Source organism: Rhinoraja longicauda, chromosome 29, assembly GCF_053455715.1.
Source record: "Rhinoraja longicauda isolate Sanriku21f chromosome 29, sRhiLon1.1, whole genome shotgun sequence".
NCBI classification, from domain to species: Eukaryota; Metazoa; Chordata; class Chondrichthyes; order Rajiformes; family Arhynchobatidae; genus Rhinoraja; species Rhinoraja longicauda.
This window is the reverse complement of record NC_135981.1, coordinates 26536108-26560623: the sequence shown is the minus strand read 5'-3', so window position 1 is coordinate 26560623 and position 24516 is coordinate 26536108. Positions and strand designations below refer to the sequence as shown.

Sequence of the window (24516 nt, the reverse complement as noted above, 5' to 3'; positions counted from 1 at the left end):
CAAGCGGAGGCCCAGTTCCAGCTGCGGGGCATCACAACAGATGATACCCGTTTTTTCCACCTGGTGGCAGCCCTTGACCAGGACACGGCCGAAGAAGTCACGGAGTTCCTCCAGGACCCACCGGCCCACGATAAATATACAGCCCTTAAGGAGCTGCTGCTCCAAACCTACGGGCTAACCCGAATGGAGCGGGCCGAAAGGCTCCTCCACATGCCATGCCTCAGTGACCGGCGCCCATCTAGCCTCCTGAAGGAGATGGTCGCGCTGCTCGACGGGCACAGACCGTGCCTGATGTTTGAATATACTTACCTGCACCTGCTGCCGGCCGACATCCGCCTGCAGCTCACAGACGCCTCCTTCGATGACACCCGGGCCCTCGGCAGGCGCGCGGACGCGCTGTGGGCGGCGCGCCGTGATGACGTCAGCGCGCTAAACGTCACTCGAGCAGCGCCCAATTTTCTCCGGTCGGGCGGGGGGAGCTGTGGAAGGAGTGACAGCTATGCCCCGGTGGCTTGCGAGATCGCCCCCGGTGGCCATTGCGGGTCCTGCACCCGCACATGCACCTGCAGTCCCACACCAGCAGGCTCCAGCCAGCACCAGCAGGAGGCACTGGTGTTATTACCACCAGCGCTGGGGTGCTGCAGCCCGACAATGCCGCCAGCCGTGCACGTTCCCGGGAAACGCCGGGGCCGGCTGCCAATAGTCCCCGCGGCGGCCGGCCAGATTCACCACCTCTTCGCCTGGGACCGGCGCTCCGGGGGCCGCTTCCTCGTGGATACCGGGGCGGAGCTGAGCGTCCTGCCCCCTTCGCTGCTGGACATTCGTTCTGGGAAGCAGGGGCCCATCCTCACCGCTGCAAACGGGAGCCACATTCGGACTTATGGCGTCCGCATGGTGCACATCGTTTTCGGCGCCAGTCATTTCACGTGGCAGTTTACAATTGCCGACGTCTCCCAGCCGTTGCTCGGGGCTGACTTTCTGCGGGCTCATTCTCTCCTGGTGGACGTCAGGCAGCAGCGCTTGGTCCACGCCGCCACGATGGAGCCCATTGCGTTGCGGCTGAATGACCCCATTGTACGCCCACTGTCGTCCGTGGACTCCCATTTCGCTCGGGCTCTGGCGGAATTCCCAGATATTATGGCCCCGCAATTCCGGTCGTCGACACCCAAGCACGGGGTGGTCCATCATATCATAACTACCGGCCCACCCCTCCACGCACGAGCACGCCGACTGCCGCCTGACAAGCTACGCCTGGCACGGCAGAAGTTCCGCACGATGGAGTCCTTGGGGATCGTTCGCCCTTCCAACAGCCCATGGGCATCCCCACTCCACATGGTCCCCAAGGCAAACGGGGGCTGGAGACCTTGCGGGGATTATCGGCGGCTGAACGTCGCTACCACCGAGGACCGATACCCCGTGCCCCACATCCAGGACTTCAACGCCCATTTGGCCGGGGCCACGATATTCTCGAAGGTGGATCTGGTGCGAGGCTACAACCAGATCCCGGTCCGCCCGGAGGATGTGCCCAAGACGGCAATCATCACGCCGTTCGGACTCTACGAGTTCATATGGATGCCGTTCGGCCTCAAGAACGCCGCGCAGGCATTCCAACGGCTAATGGACGCCGTGTGTCGCGGGTTGGATTTCCCGTTCGTCTACCTCGACGACATCTTGGTAGCCAGCCGCTCACGGCAGGAGCACTGTGCCCACCTCCGGCAGCTTTTCCAGCGGCTCAGCGAGCACGGGTTGGCTATCAACCTCGCCAAGTGCCGCTTTGGCGTGGCCACAATTGACTTTCTCGGCCACCGTGTGTCTTTGCAAGGCGCGGTTCCCCTGCCGGACAAAGTCGACGCCATCCGCCAGTTTCCCCGTCCGTCCTCGGTGCGCGGTCTGCAGGAGTTCGTCAGCATGGTGGCGTTTTACCACCGGTTCCTGCCTTCCGCGGCCCACATCATGCGGCCGCTATACGAGCTGCTGGCGGGGAAACATAAAAACATCGTGTGGACCGACGAGGCGGTAACAGCCTTCGACGGCGCGAAGGAGGCCCTGGCTCGGGCTGTGCTGCTGGTTCACCCTCGGGAGGATGCCCCAACAGCCCTTACAGTGGACGCCTCAGAGTCGGCGATTGGTGCCGTACTGGAGCAACTGACGGACGGGGGTTGGCGCCCCCTAGCCTTCTTCAGCCGGCACCTCAACAACGCCCAGAGGAAGTACAGCGTTTTTGACCGCGAGCTCCTAGCTCTGTACCTGGCCTTGCGCCACTTCCGCTATTTCCTGGAGGGCTGCCCGTTCACCGCATACACGGACCACAAGCCGCTCACGTTCGCCCTGGCAAAGGTCTCCGACCTGTGGTCCGCCCGGCAGCAGCGCCATTTGGCGTACATCTCGGAGTTCACCACCTCCATCCGCTTCTTCGAGGGGAAGGAAAACCGGGTGGCCGACGCGTTGTCTCGCCCCGCCATCAATGCCGTTTTAGAAGTGGCGCCCGGCATTGATTATTCTGCCCTGGCGGAGGCCCAGCTAACGGACGGGGAGATGCCCGCCTACCGGACTGCCATCTCTGGCCTCCGCCTTGAGGATGTCCCCCTCGGCCTCGGAGGAGCGACGATACTGTGCGATGTGTCGGCAGGTCAGCAGCGCCCCATCGTTTCGGACACTTGGCGCCGGAGGGTGTTCGACGTCCACGGGCTGGCTCACCCATCCATCCGGGCGACGACCGCAATGGTAGCTGCGCGGTTCATGTGGCATGGTCTGCGCAAGCAGGTTAGCCACTGGGCCCGCACCTGCATTCCGTGCCAGACGGCGAAGATCCAACGCCACGTCCGGGCGCCACTCCAGGAGATCGGTCTACCCTGCCGGCGTTTCGACCACCTGCACGTGGACATTGTGGGCCCTCTCCCGCCATCCCGGGGCATCACACACCTCCTCACGGTGGTGGACCGCTTCACACGGTGGCCGGAGGCCATACCGCTGGCCGACACAGCCACAGCTACATGCGCTCGTGCGTTGGCCGCGCACTGGATCGCTCGCTTTGGGGTGCCGGTGGTCATCTCATCGGACCGGGGGCCACAGTTCACCTCTGAGCTGTGGTCGGCCATGGCCCACCTGTTGGGCGTGCGGCTGCACCACACCACGGCCTATCACCCGCAGGCAAACCGCCTGGTGGAGAGGTTCCACCGGCAGCTGAAGACAGCGCTGAAGGTGCGACTCTCCGGCCCCGACTGGATGGACGAGCTACCATGGGTCTTGCTGGGCATCCGGACTGCGCCCAAGGAGGACCTGGCTTCATCGTCAGCGGAGCTCATATACGGGTCCCCCGCTCACGGTGCCCGGGGAGTTCGTGCCCTCGTTGCCGGGGCGAGAGGAACCGCCCTCATCCACCCTGCAGCGCCTCCGAGAGCGAGTTGGCAAGCTCGCACCCGTGCCGACGTCCCGCCATGGGACATTCCGCCCTTACGTGCCATCGGCCCTCCGGGACTGCGCCTTTGTGTTACTGCGCCGTGACGCCCACCGGACGCCACTCCAGAGGCCTTATGAGAGCCCGTACCGGGTGCTGGAGCACGGACAGACAACCTTTGTTTTGGACATGGGGGGCCGGCCGGAGGCCGTGTCAATTGACCGCCTGAAGCCGGCCCACTTAGACATTGACCACGAGGTCGGCCACCTTTGCGGGTCCCACCACCTGTCCCTCCAACTGTGCCTCCGCCGGCCCCTCTGTCGACCGATTACCGTACGCGGTCCAGTCGGGTTGTGCGACCACCAGTGCGCTTCGTGCCTCCGGTTCTGGGGGGGGGTCCTGTGGCGGCTCCCAAGGGTCGGGTCGGGCCATACCACTACCGACCCCTCAGCACGGGAATGGACCAGTCCAGGGGGGCGTTCCGGTACTACGTATATAAGGACAAGGTTTTGGGCGCAAAGCCATTCCGGCAGACTCGACCCCGTCTGATAACCGAGGAATAATAAAACAGAACGTCCCGAAATACCCGGCTTCTCGCCTTTATTTCGGGCCTCTTCCGACGCGCCACAGTAGGAACATTTAGTGCGCACGACAACTGGAATGTGACAAGTTATAACACCCACCCTCCCAGAGATATTGTGGCTCCTTTGTTTATTATTATAGTTATTGATGACTTAAGTGAAATCATAGAAAGCCATAAAACATCACCAAGTTTTGTGGCAATGTAGGTCATATGGATGGGAGCAGTAAAGGGACAGTGGTAGATGTAAAGTTGAAAAACTTGTGACAACTATAATTTATAAGATTCTAAAAAATAGGAGCAGTGATAGGTTATCTTGCCTTTTGAGCCTGCCCTGCCACTCATCAAAATGATGGTGAATCTTCCCAGTGCACTTTTCCTCCACTATCCAAATTTCCCCTCATTTCTCTAAATTTATTGATGTCTGTTTTGAATAAACTCAAAGTCCTCTGAAGTACAGAATTTCAAGTACCGACTTCACAAGTGCCTAAGTGAAGGAATTTCCTAAATGGCCTAACCTTCTTTCGGAGACTGTGCCCCTAGTTCAAGACTTTTGTTGAGGGGAAACTCAAGAATGCAGACCAAGTCTATTAATTCTCACCACTTGCAGCAAAACTGCCATTCTTGAAACCAGTCTGATAAGGATTCACTGCACTACCTCTTGGAATCCCAATCAATTTTAAAATTGAAGCCAGCCCTTACTAAGATGCAAGTCAGTTAATCTTCACAAAAATGCAGAGGAAATGTAATTCCCTTTCTGTCAACAAAATCAATTTGTAAAATTGTAATTTGAAGCGAACTGTTGTTAGTTGGTTGGCAGATGATCAGGGAAATTTTAGGGTTGACCAGATCGTCGGGGTGATCATTGGGCAATTGGTCAGATGTAAAGTGGTGTCAGGCAAACAATCACTGCCATAGTGGTGCTGGCCAGTTAAATCTGGAAAGGAGTGCATAATATTGAAACGTGAACCTCAGTTCTCATGTTTATTTGTCATACTGAGGTGTTTTGGATGGACTGATTCTGCACATTTTCTTAAAATATTCCCTTTTACATATATCATAATTTAAATGTCTAGAATATATTTTGTATAATGCACTATTTTTGAATTATTGTATAATTCTCTTGCTTTCAATTAAGGGTTTCAATATTAAATTATTTTTCATTTTTAAGTTGCGTTGATTTAAAAATTACTCCTTATTTATTTTATTACTTCTGTTTTGGTGCAGTTCAAAAAACTGCCCCTTTGATCTTGTGACTAGTTTTCAATACACCTGGATTTCTGTTGGTAATCCTGGGATAGATTAAAGTGGCCTCACTGCACATGTGTTCAATTCATATTGTTCTGAATTAATTTTGCTAAGTACATAGCCAATTGCTATGGGTGCTGAATTTTATAAACTCTGACTAAGTTGCAGAATACTACTTGTCCATATAAAATGGATATTTGACGATAAATCCATTTCCAGTATTCCGTAAGGCTCATTTCCTATGGGATGACTCCATATTGAAATCTGAATTTTAACTTTGAGTACATTTCCTCTATTGTTTTAAACAAAATTCTTCTACATATTTTTGCATTTTATAAAATTAAAATTTATAAGTGTGCTTCTTGAGGTAAGAGATTTTAATGCTGAATTATACAAATGTACTATTTCAGGTATGAACTACCAGCATCAATTGATGTCCTCATATCAGTGAAAGGGCATCAGGAGCAAAATTTTAATTTTTATCGAACCCTAACAGTTTGCCTCTATCCCATTCTCAGAAAGTGCCCCTAAATGTACCAATTCGTTATTTTATAATTTGTTTTGTGATCTGAATAGAGGCCATAATTTTACTGATTTTACATTTTCTTTTCAAGAACATTTTTGATGAGCTGAATGTTTTTTTTTTGCAGTATTCTGTATATTGTTTTGCCATTTCTTGATATGTGGACATGAGGATTGATGGTGTTAGGGTAGACAAATCAGTCAACCCGTTTGGCAAATTGCCATTTACAAAATATTTTTTTCTGAAATGCTTTCAATTGTTTATTTTCTCAAAAAATTCTGTTGGTTATCATCATCTTTCCCTTCTCTCTTTTTAAGACTGAAGCAGCACTTGCTCGGAACTATCCTGGAAAGAGAGTGACCAGTTCCAATAATACACCTATTCCCAGACTACCTTCCAACCCTTCCCGGGTTGATCGTTTGATTGTTGATCAACTGAGAGAACAAGCAAGAGTATGTTTTGACTATATCTGGTAGACTGATTAATTAAACACATCCCATTTTTTAATATGCTAAGGTGCACACTTAGTTCTTTTTATTCAAGGATTTTGTTGCTTTTTGAAATGGAGTTATATCCAAACATGTAATGGAGTTATATCCAAACATGGAATTAATGGGTCATTGTTATCAAAACATTTTGCTTGGAGTGTTAACAAAGTGACTGCACTATTTGTTTACTATTCGCCAACAAAACAATAATGACATAATTCGTTCGGAGTTGAGCTAACGAAGATAATAGAGAAATTATGAAGATAAGTAAATAATGGAATAAAGGTCCATCATTTCTGACTTAAATTTTATTATTTTAATACTTTAAAATAAGTTTTAATGGTGCTTGAAATCAGTTCGTTTTCCAACATCCTCTTCCAGGCAGCATTCAACCATTGAGAGAAAGTTACTGTATGCCCTTTTAAAAAAATGGGCTGCATTTTGAGACTTCTCACCGAGCGGAAATTATCGAACAGACTTCTCAAAAATTAACATTATTATTGAATATAATATTCTTTATATCATATTAGTCTAATCTGACAGATTTAACTGTTTATTAAAGTAGTGAACATAAGAATGTCATGAAGGTTTAATAATTTCAATGTAGGAGCGGGAGAATTTAAAAGCTAGCTGTTAGATTGGTGGAACCAGTCAATTTCAGTGTTGGCGCAGGAGCGGGAGAATTTAATAGCTAGCCCATGGATTGTTGGAGCCAGTTAATTTCAGTGTCTCAGCATGGGCAGGAGAATTTAAAAGCCAGCCTACTAATTGGTGAAGCCAGTTAATGTTAGTGTCAGAGCAGGAGCAGGAGATTTAAAAAGCTAGCCTGTGGACTGGTTGGATGATCAAAATTGGCTAACTGAGCAACTAATAAATAAAAGACAAAGTGTGGCGGAGTGGCAAATTGAGGGTGGCCATGTTGGGAGAGAGGCTGTGTTAAAGGTAAGTGCTGTGTTGAGGGTTAGTGAATCTTTGGCTCAAGAGTTTTCGGCAAGCAGGTTGACCAGAGGGGGACACGAGGAAAAGATTCAGTCTGCTGGTTTGTGATTCTTAATGCAATAGTGATGGCAAATAGAATGGTACAATGTTCCTCCTGCTCGATGTGGGAAGTTAGGGAAAATGCTGGTTTCTGATGATTACACCTGTGGGAATTGTATCCAGGTGCAGCTCCTAATAGATCGCATTTGGGAACTGGAGCTGCAGCCTCAGGATCATCTGCGAAAATGAGAGTTGCTTAGATTAGACTAATAGCGAGGTGATCATGCCTAAGGAATAGGAAGAGAGTAGGTGAAAGGGAGTAGTCGGAGAGTGGAGGTGACACCTGTGGCCATTTCCCTACAATCAGGTATACTCGTTTGGATATTGTGGGAGGCATGACCCATCAGAAGTGAGCAGGAGTAGCAGGGAGGGCTGTGGCACCGAGCCGGGCTCTGAGGCACAATGGGGAAGGGTAATGTCAAGCAGAGCCATAGTGATAGGAGACTCGTTAGTTAGGGGACAGACAGGAGATTCTGTGGCAACAATCAAGGATGGTAGGTTACCTGTAGGAAGGAACTGTAGATGGTGATTTAAACCGAAGATAGACACAATAAGCTGGAGTAACTCAGCGAGACAGCCAGTATCTTTGGAGAGAAGAAATGGGTGACATTTCGGGAAGAAGGGTCTCGACCCCAAAATGTCATCCATTCCTTCTCTCCAGAGATGCTGTTTGTCCCGCTAAGTTACTCCAGCTTTTTGTGTCTATGGTATGGTACCTCCCTGGTGCCAGAATCCAGGATATCTCGGAGTGGCTGCATGCCACTCTCAAAGGGGAGGGTGAGCAGCCAAAAGTCATTGTGCATGTTGTTGACACAAATGACCCAGGTAGGAAAAGGGATGAGGTCCTCCATAATTAATATAGGTAGTTAGGCAAAAGGTTGAAGAGAGCGTGGATAGGTATGTGTAACTGTGATGTTGTAGCCATTATGGAAAGAGACAAACAGGAGTGACATCTTAATGTTCCAGGGTACAGGTGGCACAGAAAAGATAGAGGGGGGAGTAAATTAGAGGGGGTGTTACTCTATTGATTAAGGAGAATGTCACAGCAGTATGACATTACCAGGCATGTGAATTTTCTCAGTTTCCGCAGATTTCCACGTTTTTAAAATCCATTTTCCGCGCTTTTTGCATGGTTTCTGCGTTTGCCAAATAAACTGAGAAATCAGATCGAAAAAAAATAAGAAAGACAAATGAACGATGTATGGACTTGTAATGAGCACTAGGGTTCCGCCAGAGGTCGCTAGGGGTTCCGTGAAAAATCCTCCCACCTCGCGCCCTGGAAGTTTCTCCGAAAATGTGGCACCTAGGCTGGGAATGGCAGCCAATCTCGACCTCATCGGGACCTCCATGGCTAATTTGTCAATTCAGTCGCTAGGGGTTCCGCGAGAAACCCCCCACTGCGCGCCCTGGAAGTCTCTCCGAAAATGTGGCACCTAGGCTGGGCAAGGCAGCCAATCTCGACCTATCGGGACTTCCATGGCCAATTTGTCAATTCGGTCACTAAAGATTCTGCAAGAAATCCCTCCGCCCTGGAAGTCTCTCCGAAAATGTGGCACCTAGGCTGGGCAAGGCAGCCAATCTCAACCTCAACGGGACTTCCAAGGCCGATCGGTGGGTTGAATTTGCAACCTGCAGCCGGGGCTTTGGAACTCCAGCCCAGCTGGAGCCAGCAAATCTATCCCAAACCAGCAAAGCTCTGGAACCAAGAGTGCCAGAAAATTAGTGGTGGAACTGCAATGAATAAATATTCAATTTAAGTGCAAAATTATATAACTAAATTAATTAAGACAGGGTTAAAATATAAAACACAGCAGAAAAGCCAATTACCACCTTTTTGGGCTGATTATCAATTAATGTGTGAATTTACTTCAAAATGTTATTAGTGTACAGTGACATATTCACATTATTTTGTAACGTCTATTTTTACTTTGAAATGCACTAAAAGAGCCTTGAAACTGGTAATTTTGTGTGTAAATTTTCAACATTTTTCCAATTTTTTGACCCCCGTTGTACAACTCGCGCAAGCGCTCGGCTCTTTTCCTCTTTTTCTTTTTACCTCACTCACATGCCTGATTACTGATGTAGACACAAAATGCTGGAGTAACTCAGTGGGTCAGACAGCATCTCGGGAGAGAAGGAATGGGTGACGTTTCGGGTCGAGACCCTTCTTCAGACTTTTTTCCATGACATTACTGATGGTTAGACCTATGAAGCTATATGTGAAGTAAGAAAGTGATGATCACTGTGTTGGGAATGCCAAAAAGAAGTAAAAGAGCAAATATTCCAGGAGTTTGCAGGCAGCTGCAAGACTAATAAATTAGTCATAGAAGGGGATTTTAACTTCCACAATATAGGCTGGGATTGTCATAGTGCAAAAGACTTAGACGGGATGGAATTTGGCAAATGTTTTCAGGAATGTTTCCTCAGGCAATATGTAGAGGTCGCTACACGGAAGAGGGCAAAGCTTGATCTACTGATGTATTGTCCTGATGAATTAATCGGTGAGCCTTTTGGGACCAATAACTATTGTTCTATTAGCTTTAATATTTGTTATGGATAAAGACAGGATGGGGCCCAGGAGTTCAAGTTCTGCATCAGGGCAAGGCCAGCTTTGGTATCAGGCAGGAACTTGCTTAAGTTGATTTGAGTAGGTTGTTTGTGGGCAAAGGAACCTGGAAAGTGGAATGCTTTTAAAAGTGTGATGATAAGATTTCAGGGCGTGTATGTTCCTGTTAGAGTGAAGGTCAAGGCAGATGTGCGTAAGAAAGCTTGGATGAAGAAAGAAATTGAGGCTCTGGTCAGGAAAAAGGAGGCATGGGACAGGTATAGACAGCTGGAATCAAGTGTATCCCTGGATGAGTTTCGAGAACTAACGATCATACGTAAGAAGGAAATCAGGAGGGCAAAATGGGGGCAGGAGATAGCTCTGGAAGATAATAACGGAAATCCAAAGAGATTTTGTAAGTACGTTAAGGGAAAGAGGGTGACTAGGGAGAGATTAGAAACCAAAGCAGTCATTTCTATGTGGAGCTGGGGGAGATAGGCATGGTCCACAATGAGTATTTCTCCTCTGTTTTTACTGTGGAGGAAGATATGAAGACTGAGGAACTTGAGACAGTTAATGAAAGTGGCTTGAGGATATTCAGTATTATTATCTAGAAGGTGTTGAATGTCTTAAGGAGTATAAAGGTAGACAATTATTCCAAGCATGATAAGAAGTATCCGAGGACACCGTGAGAAGCTAGAGAGGAAATTGCAGGCGCCATGACTGAGATACATGAATCATTAATAGCTGGAATACTGGAGGGTGGCTACTGTTGTGCCTCTATTTGAAAAGGACTGCAAGGAAAAATCTGGGAACCATAAACCAGTGAACCTAACATCTGTGGTAGCAAGTTATTGGAGAGTAATCAGAGAGATAAGATAAGATTAAATAACAGGCACTGATTAGGGATAGTTAGCATGGTTTTGTACGTGGACTGTGTCTCAGGCATTGGATTGAGTTTTTTGAAGAGCTAACTAAAACAGTTGAGGGCAGAACCTTAGACACTGAATATATGAATTTCAGCAAGACAATTGATAAGGTTCTGCATGGTAGGGTACTCTGGAAAGTTCGATTGCATTGGATCCAGGGAGACCTAACCGACTGGATCGAAAATCGGCTTTATGGATGGAAAGTTGTTTTTCGGACTGTGACTGTATGTGTACCTCAGGGATCGGAGTGTTGGGCCCATTGCTCTTTGTGGTTTATATCAATGATTTGGATGAGAATGTACAACGCATGGTTAGTAAGTTTGCAGATGACATCCAAATCAGCGATATTGTAGATAACGAAGAAGGTTAACAAAAATGACAGCAGGATCTTGATCTGTTCAGCTGATGGACTGAGCTAATGGTTCATTTTGTTTATTGCAGATAAATGCGAGGTGTTGCATTTTAGGCAGTCATAAGGTTATAAGGTCATAAGTGATAGGAGCAGAATAAGGCGCAGAATCTGCTCATGTGACACCTGCACAGGTAACTTGTTGTCCACGTTACATGAAATGCGCATGAAATGATATTCATAACTTCATATTATAGGAGCAGAATTAGGCCATTCAGCCCCTCAAGTCTACTCCGCCATTCAATCATGGTTGATCTATCTCACCTAACCCCATTCTCCCACCTTCTCCCCAGAACCCTTGACACATGTACTAATCAAGAATCTATCTGCCTTAAAAATATCCATTGACGGGCTCCACAGCCTTCTGTGGCAAAGAATTCCACAGATTCACCTCCCTCTTGACTAATGAAATTCCTAAAGCAAAATCCTTTAATTCTGAGGCTATGACCTCTGGTCCTAGACTCTCCCAATGGTAGAAAAATCCTCTCCACATCCACTCTACCCAATCCAGTCAAACCAAGGTGAGACCTTCATAGTCAATGGCAGGGCTTGGGGAGTGTTGTAGAGTGGAGTGGAGCAGCAGGATCTAGCAGTGCAGGTGCATAGTTCCATGAAAGTGGCTTCACGGGAGGGGGAGGGGAGGAGGGGTGGGGGAGTGGTGGTGAGGGGAAAGGGGGTGAGGGGTGGGGTGTAGAGGGGGGAGGGTGGTGGGGGGGGACATGGACCATTGTGATTTGCTGTTGAAGACCACTGGAGCAAGTATGTCTTCAATGAAATTAGGTATGTGCAGTTTTAAATGAAACTCTTCATAACTTAGTCATACATTTTATGACCATTGTTCTTTTATTCAATAGAATTTGGATGAGAGTATAGGAGCAGGGAGGTTCTGCTGCAGTTGTACAGGGCCTTGGCGAGACCGCACCTGGAGTATTGTGTACAGTTTTGGTCCCCTAATCTGAGGAAAGACATTCTAGCCTTAGAGGGAGTACAGAGAAGGTTCACCAGATTGATCCCTGGGATGGCAGGACTTTCATATGAAGAAAGACTGGATAGACTAGGCTTATACTCACTGGAATTTAGAAGACTGAGGGGGGATCTTATAGAAACATATAAAAAAAACATATAAAATTCTTAAGGAGTTGGAGAGGCTAGATGCAGGAAGATTGTTCCCGATGTTGGGGAAGTCCAGAACCAGGGGTCACAGCTTAAGGATAAGGGGGAAGTCTTTTAGGACTGAGATGAGAAAACATTTCTTCACACAGAGAGTGGCGAGTCTATGGAATTCTCTGCCACAGAAGGTAATTGAGGCCAGTTCATTGGCTATATTTAAGAGGGAGTTAGATGTGGCCCTTGTGGCTAAAGGGATCAGGGGGTATGGAGAGAAGGCAGGTACAGGTTACTGAGCTGGATGATCAGCCATGATCATATTGAATGGCGGTGCAGGCTCGAAGGGCCGAATGGCCTACTCCTGCACCTATTTTCTATGTTTCTAAAGCAAAATAGAAAAATCGAAACAAAACAATTTTTCTTTGTGTTGCAAGAAGTATTTCTGTTCAATAACCTTTCTATAAATAGCAGAATATACTCATGATAGGCCTGACTTTGCACATATAGTCCATGAACTACTGACTGTTGGAAATAATAGTCGTTTTTCACACATGAATGTAGCGCAATGTGTATTTGCATTTGGCGTGCATACTTTTTTTTTGCTGAAAAGTTGCATTAGTGCCATATTATGAATTCTGATGTAAAGTTCTGAATTTTGGACATCAAAATTATGAATTTGTAAAATCAAATGTTGGGAGGTCTGTCAATATGTCTTGCCAATGCAATATGTCTTATGGATTTTGTTTTCTTCTTTTACTATCTCTCACTTCGAGTTTATTGGTCGTAGAAATCCTTTATACTCAGCTATTGTTTATTTATCACAATAAACATAACTTTGTTGGGTCATTAGCTGTGGGGAATTTCCCCTTCTAAAGGCACTTTCAGTTCTCAGTGTTGAATCCTCAATCACTTCTCATAAATGAGTTACTACCAAAACAAGTTGCAAATTAGTGTTTTTCTTCTCCCAGTGAACTTCACCTCATTGCCACAACAAGGTTGCATTTCATGTTTCACATAAACAAACTAGGTTTACTTCTGAGAAGCCAGTTTGAGAACCAAGCTCATAGAGATACTTTAAAATTTATGATTCCTTTGTTCCATGTGCTGTTCTTTTAAAATAGTATTGTCTGTGGATTAACTTTCACCAGGAGGCTGAAAACTGAGAATGTGAAAAATATAGCAATTCTTAATTTCTGTCATCTTGGAACTACATATTTGGGAACAATTTGTTTTGCATAGTTGGCAGACCACTTCCAGAAATTTAAGAATACTTGGACAAGTGCTTCTAGAATAATTCATTCAGTGTGCATAATCTTTGAGGTTCTACTGTTGACCTCAGCAAATGATATCAACTGATGAATTCTTTATGTGATAATATGCATGGTTATAAATGATGTTAGTAGTTAATAGGTTAAAAACAATCATCCCTGAACAGAAAAAACGACTGTTTTCAGTTTGAACAAATATTTGGAATTGCCACATACAAGAATGGTTAATGATCCATGAAGTTCTCAGGTACTGTTTTAATAAGTCATTGTTAACAATTAAACTGTGAAATTGATATAACTATTTAAACTGGATCTACATGAAATAATAGTGATGCTGTGATTTTTTGTTCATTCTCATTATTCTTGGAGAGCTGCCTGCCTGACTGGTTGTAGTGAGATAGGAAACAACTGATCCATGCTGTAACATCTCCCATGGTATCCAAGTCCTCAACAGCAGGCAAATTAGCTAATTGTTACTACGGAAATAGGATAAACCAGAGGTATAGATAAAGAACCGTGTGGGATAACTGTCAGGAGCAATTAATTCCATGCACTTCTGTACCTGAATAGCTCAGTATCAATAACTAGGATGCTACACAATTGTTGAGTTGGAAAATGAAACTGGTAGTTTAACAACCAATATTCCAGCTGTAAGGGATGGCGAAAGACAAAATAGGGCACTTGTGGACTAGAATATCATTGTGTTGCTATCTCATTGGAGGACAGAAGGAACAAGAAGGAGATAGGTCTTGGAAGTAGGATTTAACCCCTTACCAAACCCTAGAATGAACTGGGAATCACAAACTAGAACCACCAATCAAAAAGGGTTTAGAATTCAAGGAACACAGGCAACACAGTCTCCTCTCCAGACTTGGGCCAACCACATTGTGCCTTGAGAGGTAGTGTGTTATGCAAACTGGGTGCTTGTATATTGTCTTTATGATTAATAGTTTGAATAAAATTAAGTATATCTTTTACCAGTTGTCAGTAGTGTGTCTCCAGTAGTGCTAGTTTGGCACAACGGTGCAGTGAACTGACATAAGACAAGAAATATTGTTATTTTTGTCTGTTGAGAAATTTATATTAGTTGGGAGCGAAGATTTGGTACCTACCTTGAAATATTATTTTTCAAATTCTCCGGCTGGGATAAGTTTGAAATTGAAATTACATAGAGAATGAACATAAACATTTTACCATTCTTTTTCATTTCAAATGACTGAAATTACAGTATTGTTTCCATTTGATATAAGGGCATTTTGATATAAATTTTGCTGTTTCAGTATTGGTTTTGATCTGTAAAAATAGAATAATCAGTAGAAAATGTAAATAAACATGTGAAAATTGCAGGCTATGTATTGTTTTTAAGAAAGTTACATTTTGCAAACTTTCAGCACCTCAATAATAATTTTTAGCCCCAGATTCAATTGTAAAAACAGTGATGTAAATTTATGAGTCGGTGTTCAAACAGTAACAACTCCAGATAATTTAGAGTTCAGTTGAACTATAAAATACTGTCAATGTTACTAAAATAAGCACAATTTTTATTATTACATAAATAGACGAATGAGCTATATAAATCTTATATTAACAACAGGTTGTGACATTGCTTGGGAAAATGGAACGTCTCCGCAGTTCTCCTCTTCATGCTAATATTTCTACAGCTCTTGACCGACATCTAGAAGCCATTCATGTCACCCAAGCTCGCAGGAAAGATGAAATAGTAAATGCTGCTAATAGACAGAGGCAAGGAGCACCAAGATACCAGGATGACCGAGGTACCGTCATAAACGTTTAATAATTTTATATTGGTCAGCTATAGGGTAATTGAACAATTTATGACTTCCAAAATTTCTGAATACAATGAACATAATTATCTTTGTGTAACCGTAGATGACTATCATTTGTGGAGAAGCAATATCAGTTCTGCAATAATTTATCCACTTGAATTTTAAATGGTATCTAGCATTGCTTGTATATACAGCAATAATACACAGCATAGTTTGTCATATCTTGAAATGGAATTATTGAATGGTACAATGACAAAGGAGGCTCTTTCTCAATAAGTCAATTTGATCCATGTTATTAGATTTCTTTTCTAGACCATGTGAAAGATACTCTTGAAAACAGATAAATAATAATTGTGATCTGTCTGCCCAACACAACCAGCTGGCTTCAATAGACTTTTCATGTGATACAATGTTCTGGGGGTTCAGATTAAATGGAAGACAATCATCATTTAACCCCTTCTGCTTGACTTGGCTTTCCATAAGGTTCTACTCCTTTGCCATTTTTCCTTTGCTGTATTCTTTCTCAAAGGTTGGCAAATTTGTTTTACCACCCATTCAATCAAATTATATTTATAGTACAGAAAATGAGGTTGACTCAGGAAAGTTTAATTTGGATAGTAATATTTGCCCAATGCTATTTCAAGATTTTGTTTGCTTGCAGCTGGAGTAATGTTCAGCTTCTGCTTGATATGTTATCAATGCGCTCCACTACTTTGTACTATTAAGTCACTTTATAGTTCAAATACACTCACTCATATTTTTCATGTACAGATGTTCTTGCTTTGGCTATTGCGGTCAAAGAAATGGCTGTAGCTACACGGAAAGCACGGACTGCTTTGTGGTGTGCCCTCCAAATGACTTTACCCAAAACACCAAATGCCAATCCAGATGACCAAGTTGAAGCAGAAAGAGAACTGCACGATCTTGTGACCAACGGAGACAAAAACTATCAAAATAGAAGCAACTACTATAGTGGGGAAAAGAATGAAGTGGCAAAAACTCGCATTGATTAGAGAACTGCTAGAAAATCAAATAATAGACTGAAAAGTTGCATAATAAATTATTCTATTCATTATTACCTTTAAAGTAACTAAAATATGAATTGGTTAAGTAAAAGTAATTATAAGCGATGTAATATGTGGTCATGTTTGGTTAGTAAATACATATCTATCTATTGAGACACATAATATGAAGCTTACATAAAATCTCACAACCATAATTTAACAAGATCATTTTACTTCATGGTTTGGTAAACTGTTCTTGTCAAATCTTTACAATCAAAGTAACTAAATCTCCTTAGTCAGGAAATTTTAATCTAATGTTTGTTTTAGTTTCTTCAAGATGTTTGTTATTTATTACACATAAAATTCATAAAAAAGGTCTTGGCTTTCTTTGACATGACCTCTATTTGGTGAAGGTGATGAACAAGTGCATCAAGGTGCAGTCTTTTGGTAAGAAGTATAAGAGCTAAAAATCAATAAGTGAAATAAAATATTTAATGCCACAACAGTAAGTGGAGATTAATGAAACCAGTACATATACTGCAATTATCCTGTTAAGTAAAAGTTTATCATAGTTTAGATTTAGCGGTTCTGTTTATATTTATATTACCCTAATCTGGTTAGACCCTCTGTTTATATAATTGAAGTTACAGATAATGTGCAATGGTCACAGACTTGGTATAATATATTACTGATGCCTGGAAATATGAAAGTAATGATATTGAAGATAGTTCATTGGAAAATACCATTAATTATTATTGTTAGCAGTTTGATATTTATGCAGTGAATAAGAGCTACCCAGGAGTAATAATAAGGCATTAATTTCACTTTAAAATTTAGATAATATCAGATTGCAAATAAGATGTATAAGTATTCTGATGTGGAAAGGTGAAATTACCGCCTCAGGTTTACACTCTGTTAATATATTATACTTTGAATTTCTTAGATCACTTCAATTAGAGTTTAGATTTTTTTTGCCAAAAGTTAATATTATGTAGATGCATGATAATATCTACACAGAATAATTAACAATTTATAACACAAGGTACACAGTGGCATATACAAGAGTCATTTTTAAGTTACTTTACTTTTTTCCCCTCATTCTCTCACTCTGACATCTTTGTGTTGAGGGTTCAAGCTATTTTTTAAACATTGTAGGTTTTGTGGCTGATAGCACCCATACTAACTCGCCAAATAACATTCCTCTTACGTGAACCTAGATGTTGAGTACATCAGTTTATCGTGTGAGTCGCTTGATATTTTTCTCATCCAATCTTCATATATACATTGGATAGCAATCACGAACAGGAACCATTTCCTAGGCCAGGGAATGTTATTGTGGCTGAGATCAGCTAATTCAGCACAGACCAGGAATTGAATTCAGAATTTCTGGTCTATCTAGTTTGGTATAATGGTGGATGCTGGATTTAGTTGTTATCCATCAGGGAAGCTGTGAGCGGTTAACATTTTCATATATCACTGTTTGTTGATGCGTATTTTATTTATATGTTTAAAAATCATTTCAAATAGTTTCAATTATTTTTGTTGATGTTAAGCAGATGTTTGCTTGTGCCTACGTAGTGAGAAGCTACATGGTGGCAATATATGGTGCAGTTGATATCCCACTATCAATTGTGCTTGTAAATGCTATAATAGATTAACAGAGTCTGTACTGGACAAGAAACCACATTACATAAATTATATGCATTAATCAATTGTATTTGATGAATGCTAATCACAGAAAGCAGATGACTTTCAGCAACGAGCATTTTCAGAGAAAAGTGAAAAGGAATACAAAAAAAGACCTTGTGCAATGATACAAAACCTTGTAAAATGAAGCGGACAAATAGTCTACTTATCCAAACTCCAAAACAGTTATCTTTGTTACAAGAAATACTGCTTCATTAACAAAAGCATGACCAAGTACTGTTTAAAATGTAAATCTTACTTTATTATTGAGGATCTTTGCAGTGGATGTTACACTGGCTACAGTGTATTGTACCTCTGTAGTAAAACTACAGAAATAATGCATTATCCAACAATCTAGATGTGTTGATTTAGTGAATTTCTTTTGTATTTGGAATGTGTTAACATTTACTAAGTTTGAAGCGTACATTTATTTTAATTAGTGCTAACATGCCTCTCATATTTAGTATTTGTTAGATTTTTTTTAATGTAGTTATGAGGCAACTTGTTTATAATGTGTACAGTCTGTAAAAGTTGATGGCTTATTTTCCTTTTGGACATCAGTAGTACTATTCAAAGATTTTGTAATGGGACAGTGAGCTGTTCTGCATTTCTGATATGAAATCTAGAACGTTTAACTGTTACATGTGTCCACACAAACAAGTTTAATATTATGTCAGGAAATGTTTAATAATCTTTGCAGGACATGTACTTGTAACCAAAGTGAATTGATTCAAACCTGACAGTATTGTACTTGATTTGGTGGTACATGGCAAGCTAAATTGTCATTCATTTCTAATTCATTGATCGAAAATGTTTGTAAATATCTTAAAATCATTTAGAAATACCTTAAATGGTTTTGAGACATTTGACCCTAGATTACTTTTGAGAAGTTAGCCACTCAGAGACATAAATTTGCGATATCATCAAAATTCATCTGTCTTACCTGGTGTATTTGTCACTTAGATATACTGTATCTTCATGTGATTTCCAGGGATTTTCATAAAAATAAATTTCTTCCATTATATGAAATACCATAAAGTTTTAATATTTTCCTCTAAAACAATTTCAACCATTTTGTTTAATAGTGCACCTTGATGTTATCCAGAAGGCATTTTAATGCATTCTTCAATTATATTTAAGATATGTCCAAATAAATGTGATGTATCAGATATCTTTAACATGGTAATTTGTGTTGTACAATTAACTTAAGGAACAAGAATCTTTTGACCTTTGAGTTTATGAATTGAATGCTTCTTTAGATTAATGAATGAAAGAAACATATCTTTGTCATGTGTGATAAATTGATCAGGAATACAGTATGAAAAACCTCCTAGATGTTAGAATGTTTATGTGATCAATGAAATACTTGGTAATGTAATACATAACTGCTGAAATAGTTATCTCATGAGGAGTCAACATAAGGTTGTGCATTTAAAAAGAGCACGTGGTGACTGCTTGAAACAATGTCATTTAAAAATGGAGTTAACCCAAGTTCCAAAATTAATATTTAAGAAGTTGACTTTGTATCAAAGGTGGTGAAATTTTTGATTTTCCTAAGTTAAAGTTGATATATTTTACTGAACTGTGTAAGTTACTGAAAATATAACATTAAATTAATAAAATATTGATCTAATTTATTTTATTAATCATTTTTATGATGTACAATAGTGGAATGTTTAACATTTCTCAATAGAAATAGTTATGTCTCAGACCATTTAAATCAGAAAATTTGGGGGGGGGGGGGGATCCAGCTATTTTTATGAGCCTCCACAAATTTTGCCTGACCTGTCGACTTCATCCAGCAACTCTAATTATTTTTACTCTAGATTCCAGCATCTGCACTCTCTTGTTCCTGCAATTCTGATTTGATGCCAGTGCCTACTGATTACTGTTTTACACATTAGGAAATGTCTATGCATTAACATTGCACAGTTAAACATATCTTCAGCAAACTGAAAGATCTCCCCCAATACTAAGTAAAGGGACTTTATCAAGTATTTGCAGGTTAGTTGTTCATTCATACTTTGTTAAATCATGTTTACTACTTCCTTAAAGTTGCAGAACTTAATAGAAAGCACAGAGCTTCACAGATGCTGCTTGTGCTCAAGCATCTGCTGTCACTGCATTTCCTTGAAACTAAAGATAGAGAATGAGCAGAGAGGTGTAGGGCAGGTTAAACCGCTGGAAGAGAGGAAGACTCTTATCAGGTCGAGTCAACATGAAGCACTTGACCCTCAGCAAACACCTATGCTTCAGTAAGGATACTTCAGAAAGGAGATCTTTACTTAACTAGTCCTGCCTTCTTTCTAGTGGCAATTTTTTTAAACCAGAATGGTTGTAGCCAGGGTCCATCTTTACAATGCCCTACATAATGTTTGGGACATTTATTTATTTGCCTCTGTACTCCACAATTTGAAATTTGTAATAGAAAAAAAATCACATGTGGCTAAAGTGCACATTGTCAGATTTTGTTAAAGGGTCTTTTTATACATTTTGGTTTCACCATGTACAGATTACGACAGTATTTATACATAGTGCCCCCCATTTCAGGGCACCATAATGTTTGGGACACAGTAATGTCATGTAAATGAAAGTAGTCATGTCTAGTATTTTGTTGCATATCCTTTGCATGCAATGACTGCTTGAGGTCTGTGATTCATGGACATCACCAGTTGCTGGGTGTTTTCTCTGGAGATGCTCTGCCAGGCCTGTATTCCAGCCAACTTTAGCTTATGCTTGTTTTGGGGGCTAGTCCCCTTCACTTTCTCTTCAGCATATAAAAGGCATGCTCAATTGGGTTCAGATCGGGTGATTGACTTGGCCACTCCAGAATTGACCATTTTTTAGCTTTGAAAAACTCTTTTGTTGCTTTAGCAGTATGTTTGGGATCATTGTCTTGCTGTAGAATGAACCGCCGGCCAATGAGTTTTGAGGTATTTGTTTGAACTTGAGCAGATAGGATGTGACTATACACTTCAGAGTTCATTATGCTACTACCATCGGCATTTGTATCATCAATGAAGATAAGTGAGCCAGTACCTTCAGCAGGCTATAACACCCCCACCACTGTGTTTCACAGATGAGGTGGTATGCTTTGGATCTTGGGCAGTTCCTTCTCTCCTCCATACTTTGCTCTTGCCATCACTCTGATATGAGTTAATCTTCGTCTCATCTGTCCACAAGACCTTTTTTCCAGAACTGTAGTTGCTCTTTTAAGTACTTGTTGGCAAACTGTAACCTGGCCATCCTATTTTTGCGGCTAACCAGTGGTTTGCATCTTGCAGTGTAGCCTCTGTATTTCTGTTCATGAAGTCTTCTGCGGACAGTGGTCATTGACAAATCCACTCCCGAAGAGTGTTTCTGATCTGTCGGACAGGTGTTTGAGGATTTTTCTTTATTATAGAGAGAATTCTTCTGTCATCAGTTGTGGAGGTCTTCCTTGGCCTGCCAGTCCCTTTGCAATTAGTAAGCTCACCAGTGCTCTCTTTCTTCTTAATGATGTCCCAAACAGTTGATTTTGGCGAGCTTAAGGTTTGGCTGATGTCTCTAGCAGTTTTATTCTTGTTTCTCAGTCTCATTAGGGCTTCTTTGACTTTCATTGGCACAACTTTGGTCCTCATGTTGATAAACAGCAATAAAAGTTTCCAAAGGTGATGGAAAGACTGGAGGAAAGACTAGATGCTGAGAGCTCTCTTATACCTGCATGAAGGAGGCAATTAAACACATGAGCAATTACAGACACCTGTGAAGCCATGTGTCCCAAACATTATGGTGCCCTGTAATGGGGGGACGGGGACTATGTATAAACACAGCTGTGAGTTCTTCATGGTGAAACCAAAATGTATAAAAATACCCTTTAATAAAATCTGACAATGTGTACTTTAATCACATGTGCTTTTTTCTATTAGAAATCTCAAATTGTAGAGTACAGAGGCAAATAAATAAATGTTGGGTCTTTGTCCCAAACATTATGGAGGGCACTGTATTTCTTCTCAGCCTCCCATCACCCCCCTCTCGTTTCTGAGCACTTTGATTGCAAAAATCTGAAGCCCTCCCTCTAACGCTAAACCTTTAACAGTACAGGAATTCACTTGGTCTTATTTTCAATCTAACGTGGAATTGGGCATATTCCAGGGAGGGCTTGATTTAAAGTTGTACTTCTTAAAACTTTCTCAAAAACAAAACCTCAATTCCATGTCCTCAATCCTTCTCCATGTTGCTGGTTCTGACATGAACCAGTAATGCTGGCTGCTCCTATCTTCCATGTCCATACCAAAAATGTCAGATTTTTTTTCTCATCTATTAATTGCTCCGACCCAACGAATTCCCAGAAAACTCTCATCACTATTGAGCAAGATGACCACAGAGAACTTTCAATATTGACTCCAGACGTGAAAATTCACAAGAGGTAGTAATGTAGAATAATAACATTTAGATTTTCAATATAACCCACAACAATTAGGTCACCAACATCTGATGGTAGTTATTATTCCAAGGATACTAGCTCAATAAACCAATATTTAGTTATTGGCCAACTACTTGTGAATGTAATTGCTTTGAAGATGCATTTCTGAAGACTTATTGAGCAGTCAACACACATATATCCCATTACTTCACGAAGGTTCCTTACATACAAGTACAACTTCTATATATTCAGCAGTACTAGTGGGTGCCAGGGGTTATGGGGAGAAGGCAGAAGAATGGAATTAGGAGGGAGAGATAGAATGGCGGAGTAGATTTGATTGGCCAAATCTGATTGGCCTATCACATGAACTTAGAAGCAGGTCATATAGTCTCTCAAGCCAATCAATAAGGTTGTGACATCTGATCTTGGCCTCAGCTCCTTTTCTGCATGTTTTCCATTTCCTTGATTCACTTATAGGCTTACAAACTGCAAAGACCACCTCCCCGCCCCTCTTCTCTATGCCCCACCTCATTCCTTTCCCTATATTCATTTCTCTGGCTTCACAATTTCTGCCTGTTGTACCCTCATGTCACACATTGTCTTTTTTTTCCGGCCTTCGACCAACCATCTGCCAATAAACCACAACTCCCCCCTCCATCTGTACCCACCTTTCACATACCAGACTTAGTCCAACCCCCAACCTCTCTTCCAGCATTCTTCACCCAACTACAATCAGTCTGAAGGATCTTGACCAACAATGTCACCTATCCATGTTCTCCAGAGCTGCTGCCTTTGATCCTCTGAGGTATTCCAGCACCTTATCTTTAACTGTTAACCCTAAAGCCCATCCTCCACTCAGTCAAAGTCAATAGCTTTAGTTCATAAATTATTTTCATTTAATGGAAGCTGCATCCCTAAATTGATAACTAAGAAATGTAAAACAATTTTTTTAAAGTATCCAAACAACATTTCTATTTTAAGATGACAGTGATCTTTGAAAATCAAAAAAACATACATCAGATATCAGCAAGAAAATGCTGGAAAAAATGAGCAGGCGATACCTATGGAAAAAGAAATAACATTTCAGATCGAAGACCTTTCATCGGAACTGGAAAAGACAAAAATATGTTCATTTTAAGTGGGCAAAAATGAGGAAGGGTGGGGCGGCAGAGCTAGTTGGGACGAATAGGACAAAGGGAATTTCTGTGATATGGTGTTGCTGGGAGTTCTGTGGAGATTCCTTCAAATGGTTTAGTTGGGGAGATTGGAGTGGTGGGGAAGGAGTCAGTAAGTTGGAGGGTGGTAATACACAAAAATTGTAATAGATCACAAATTTAAGGGCAATGGGACGTCCAGTAGATCATTCATTAATTAATTACAATTGAAAACATAAGCGACGCGGTGTTGCTGGTTTCCGACGGGCACGGTGACGGATGCCCCACACATCTCTGACCTCCATACAGCTGGCCAGCTCCTCTTTTGTCTCTACATATGCGTCTTCCATCAACGTCTTCAGCATCGTCTTGTTTGGTCATCCCGGGTTCCGTCTTCCATGGGTGGGTTCCCACACCACAACCTTGTTTGCTGGTATTTCTGGATGGCGGTGGCAATGACCAGCGAGCCTCATCCTTCTCAACCTGGCCTTGGCCAGAGGTGGAATCTCCCCACAAAGTTGGTGGTGTGGTCCCTCCAACTGACATTTTGAACTTTTCTGAGCATTCGGGTGTAGATACCATCGAGAGACTTGGACAGTGCTCGAGTGAGAGTCCATGCACCAAACCCGTACAATAATATTGTCTCTGCAGTTGCATGGAAGAATCTCAGTCTGAGACCCTTAGACATCCGAGACGTCCAGATTTTCCCCATGTTATTGAGGGCTTTCCGTGCGAGCGCTTTCCAGACATTGATGTCATTCTCCGAGCTCTGCATCCGAGCTCCCAGGTACTTGAAGTCCTCCACTTTCTTGAGAGATGCACCGTCACTGGTCTTAAGAGGCTCATGGTCACCACCGTTGAACGCTATGTACTCCGTCTTCATGGCATTGAGGTGGAGGCCCACTTTCTCGCACTCCGTCTCAACCCTGCCGAGCAGCTCTTGTGCCT

General features: G+C 42.5%; 1 protein-coding gene across 1 annotated transcript in view; it reads left to right on the top strand.

Moving 5' to 3' along the window:
* moto (minamoto) overlaps window positions 1–16332 on the top strand; it is a 62914-nt gene extending 46582 nt beyond the window's left edge. The window contains exons 6-8 of the mRNA XM_078424778.1: window positions 6066–6200; window positions 15127–15307; window positions 16091–16332. Coding sequence (XP_078280904.1) covers window positions 6066–6200; window positions 15127–15307; window positions 16091–16332 — 558 coding nt within the window. The remainder of the gene's footprint in view (window positions 1–6065; window positions 6201–15126; window positions 15308–16090) is intronic.
* The last annotated feature ends 8184 nt before the right edge of the window (window positions 16333–24516 follow it).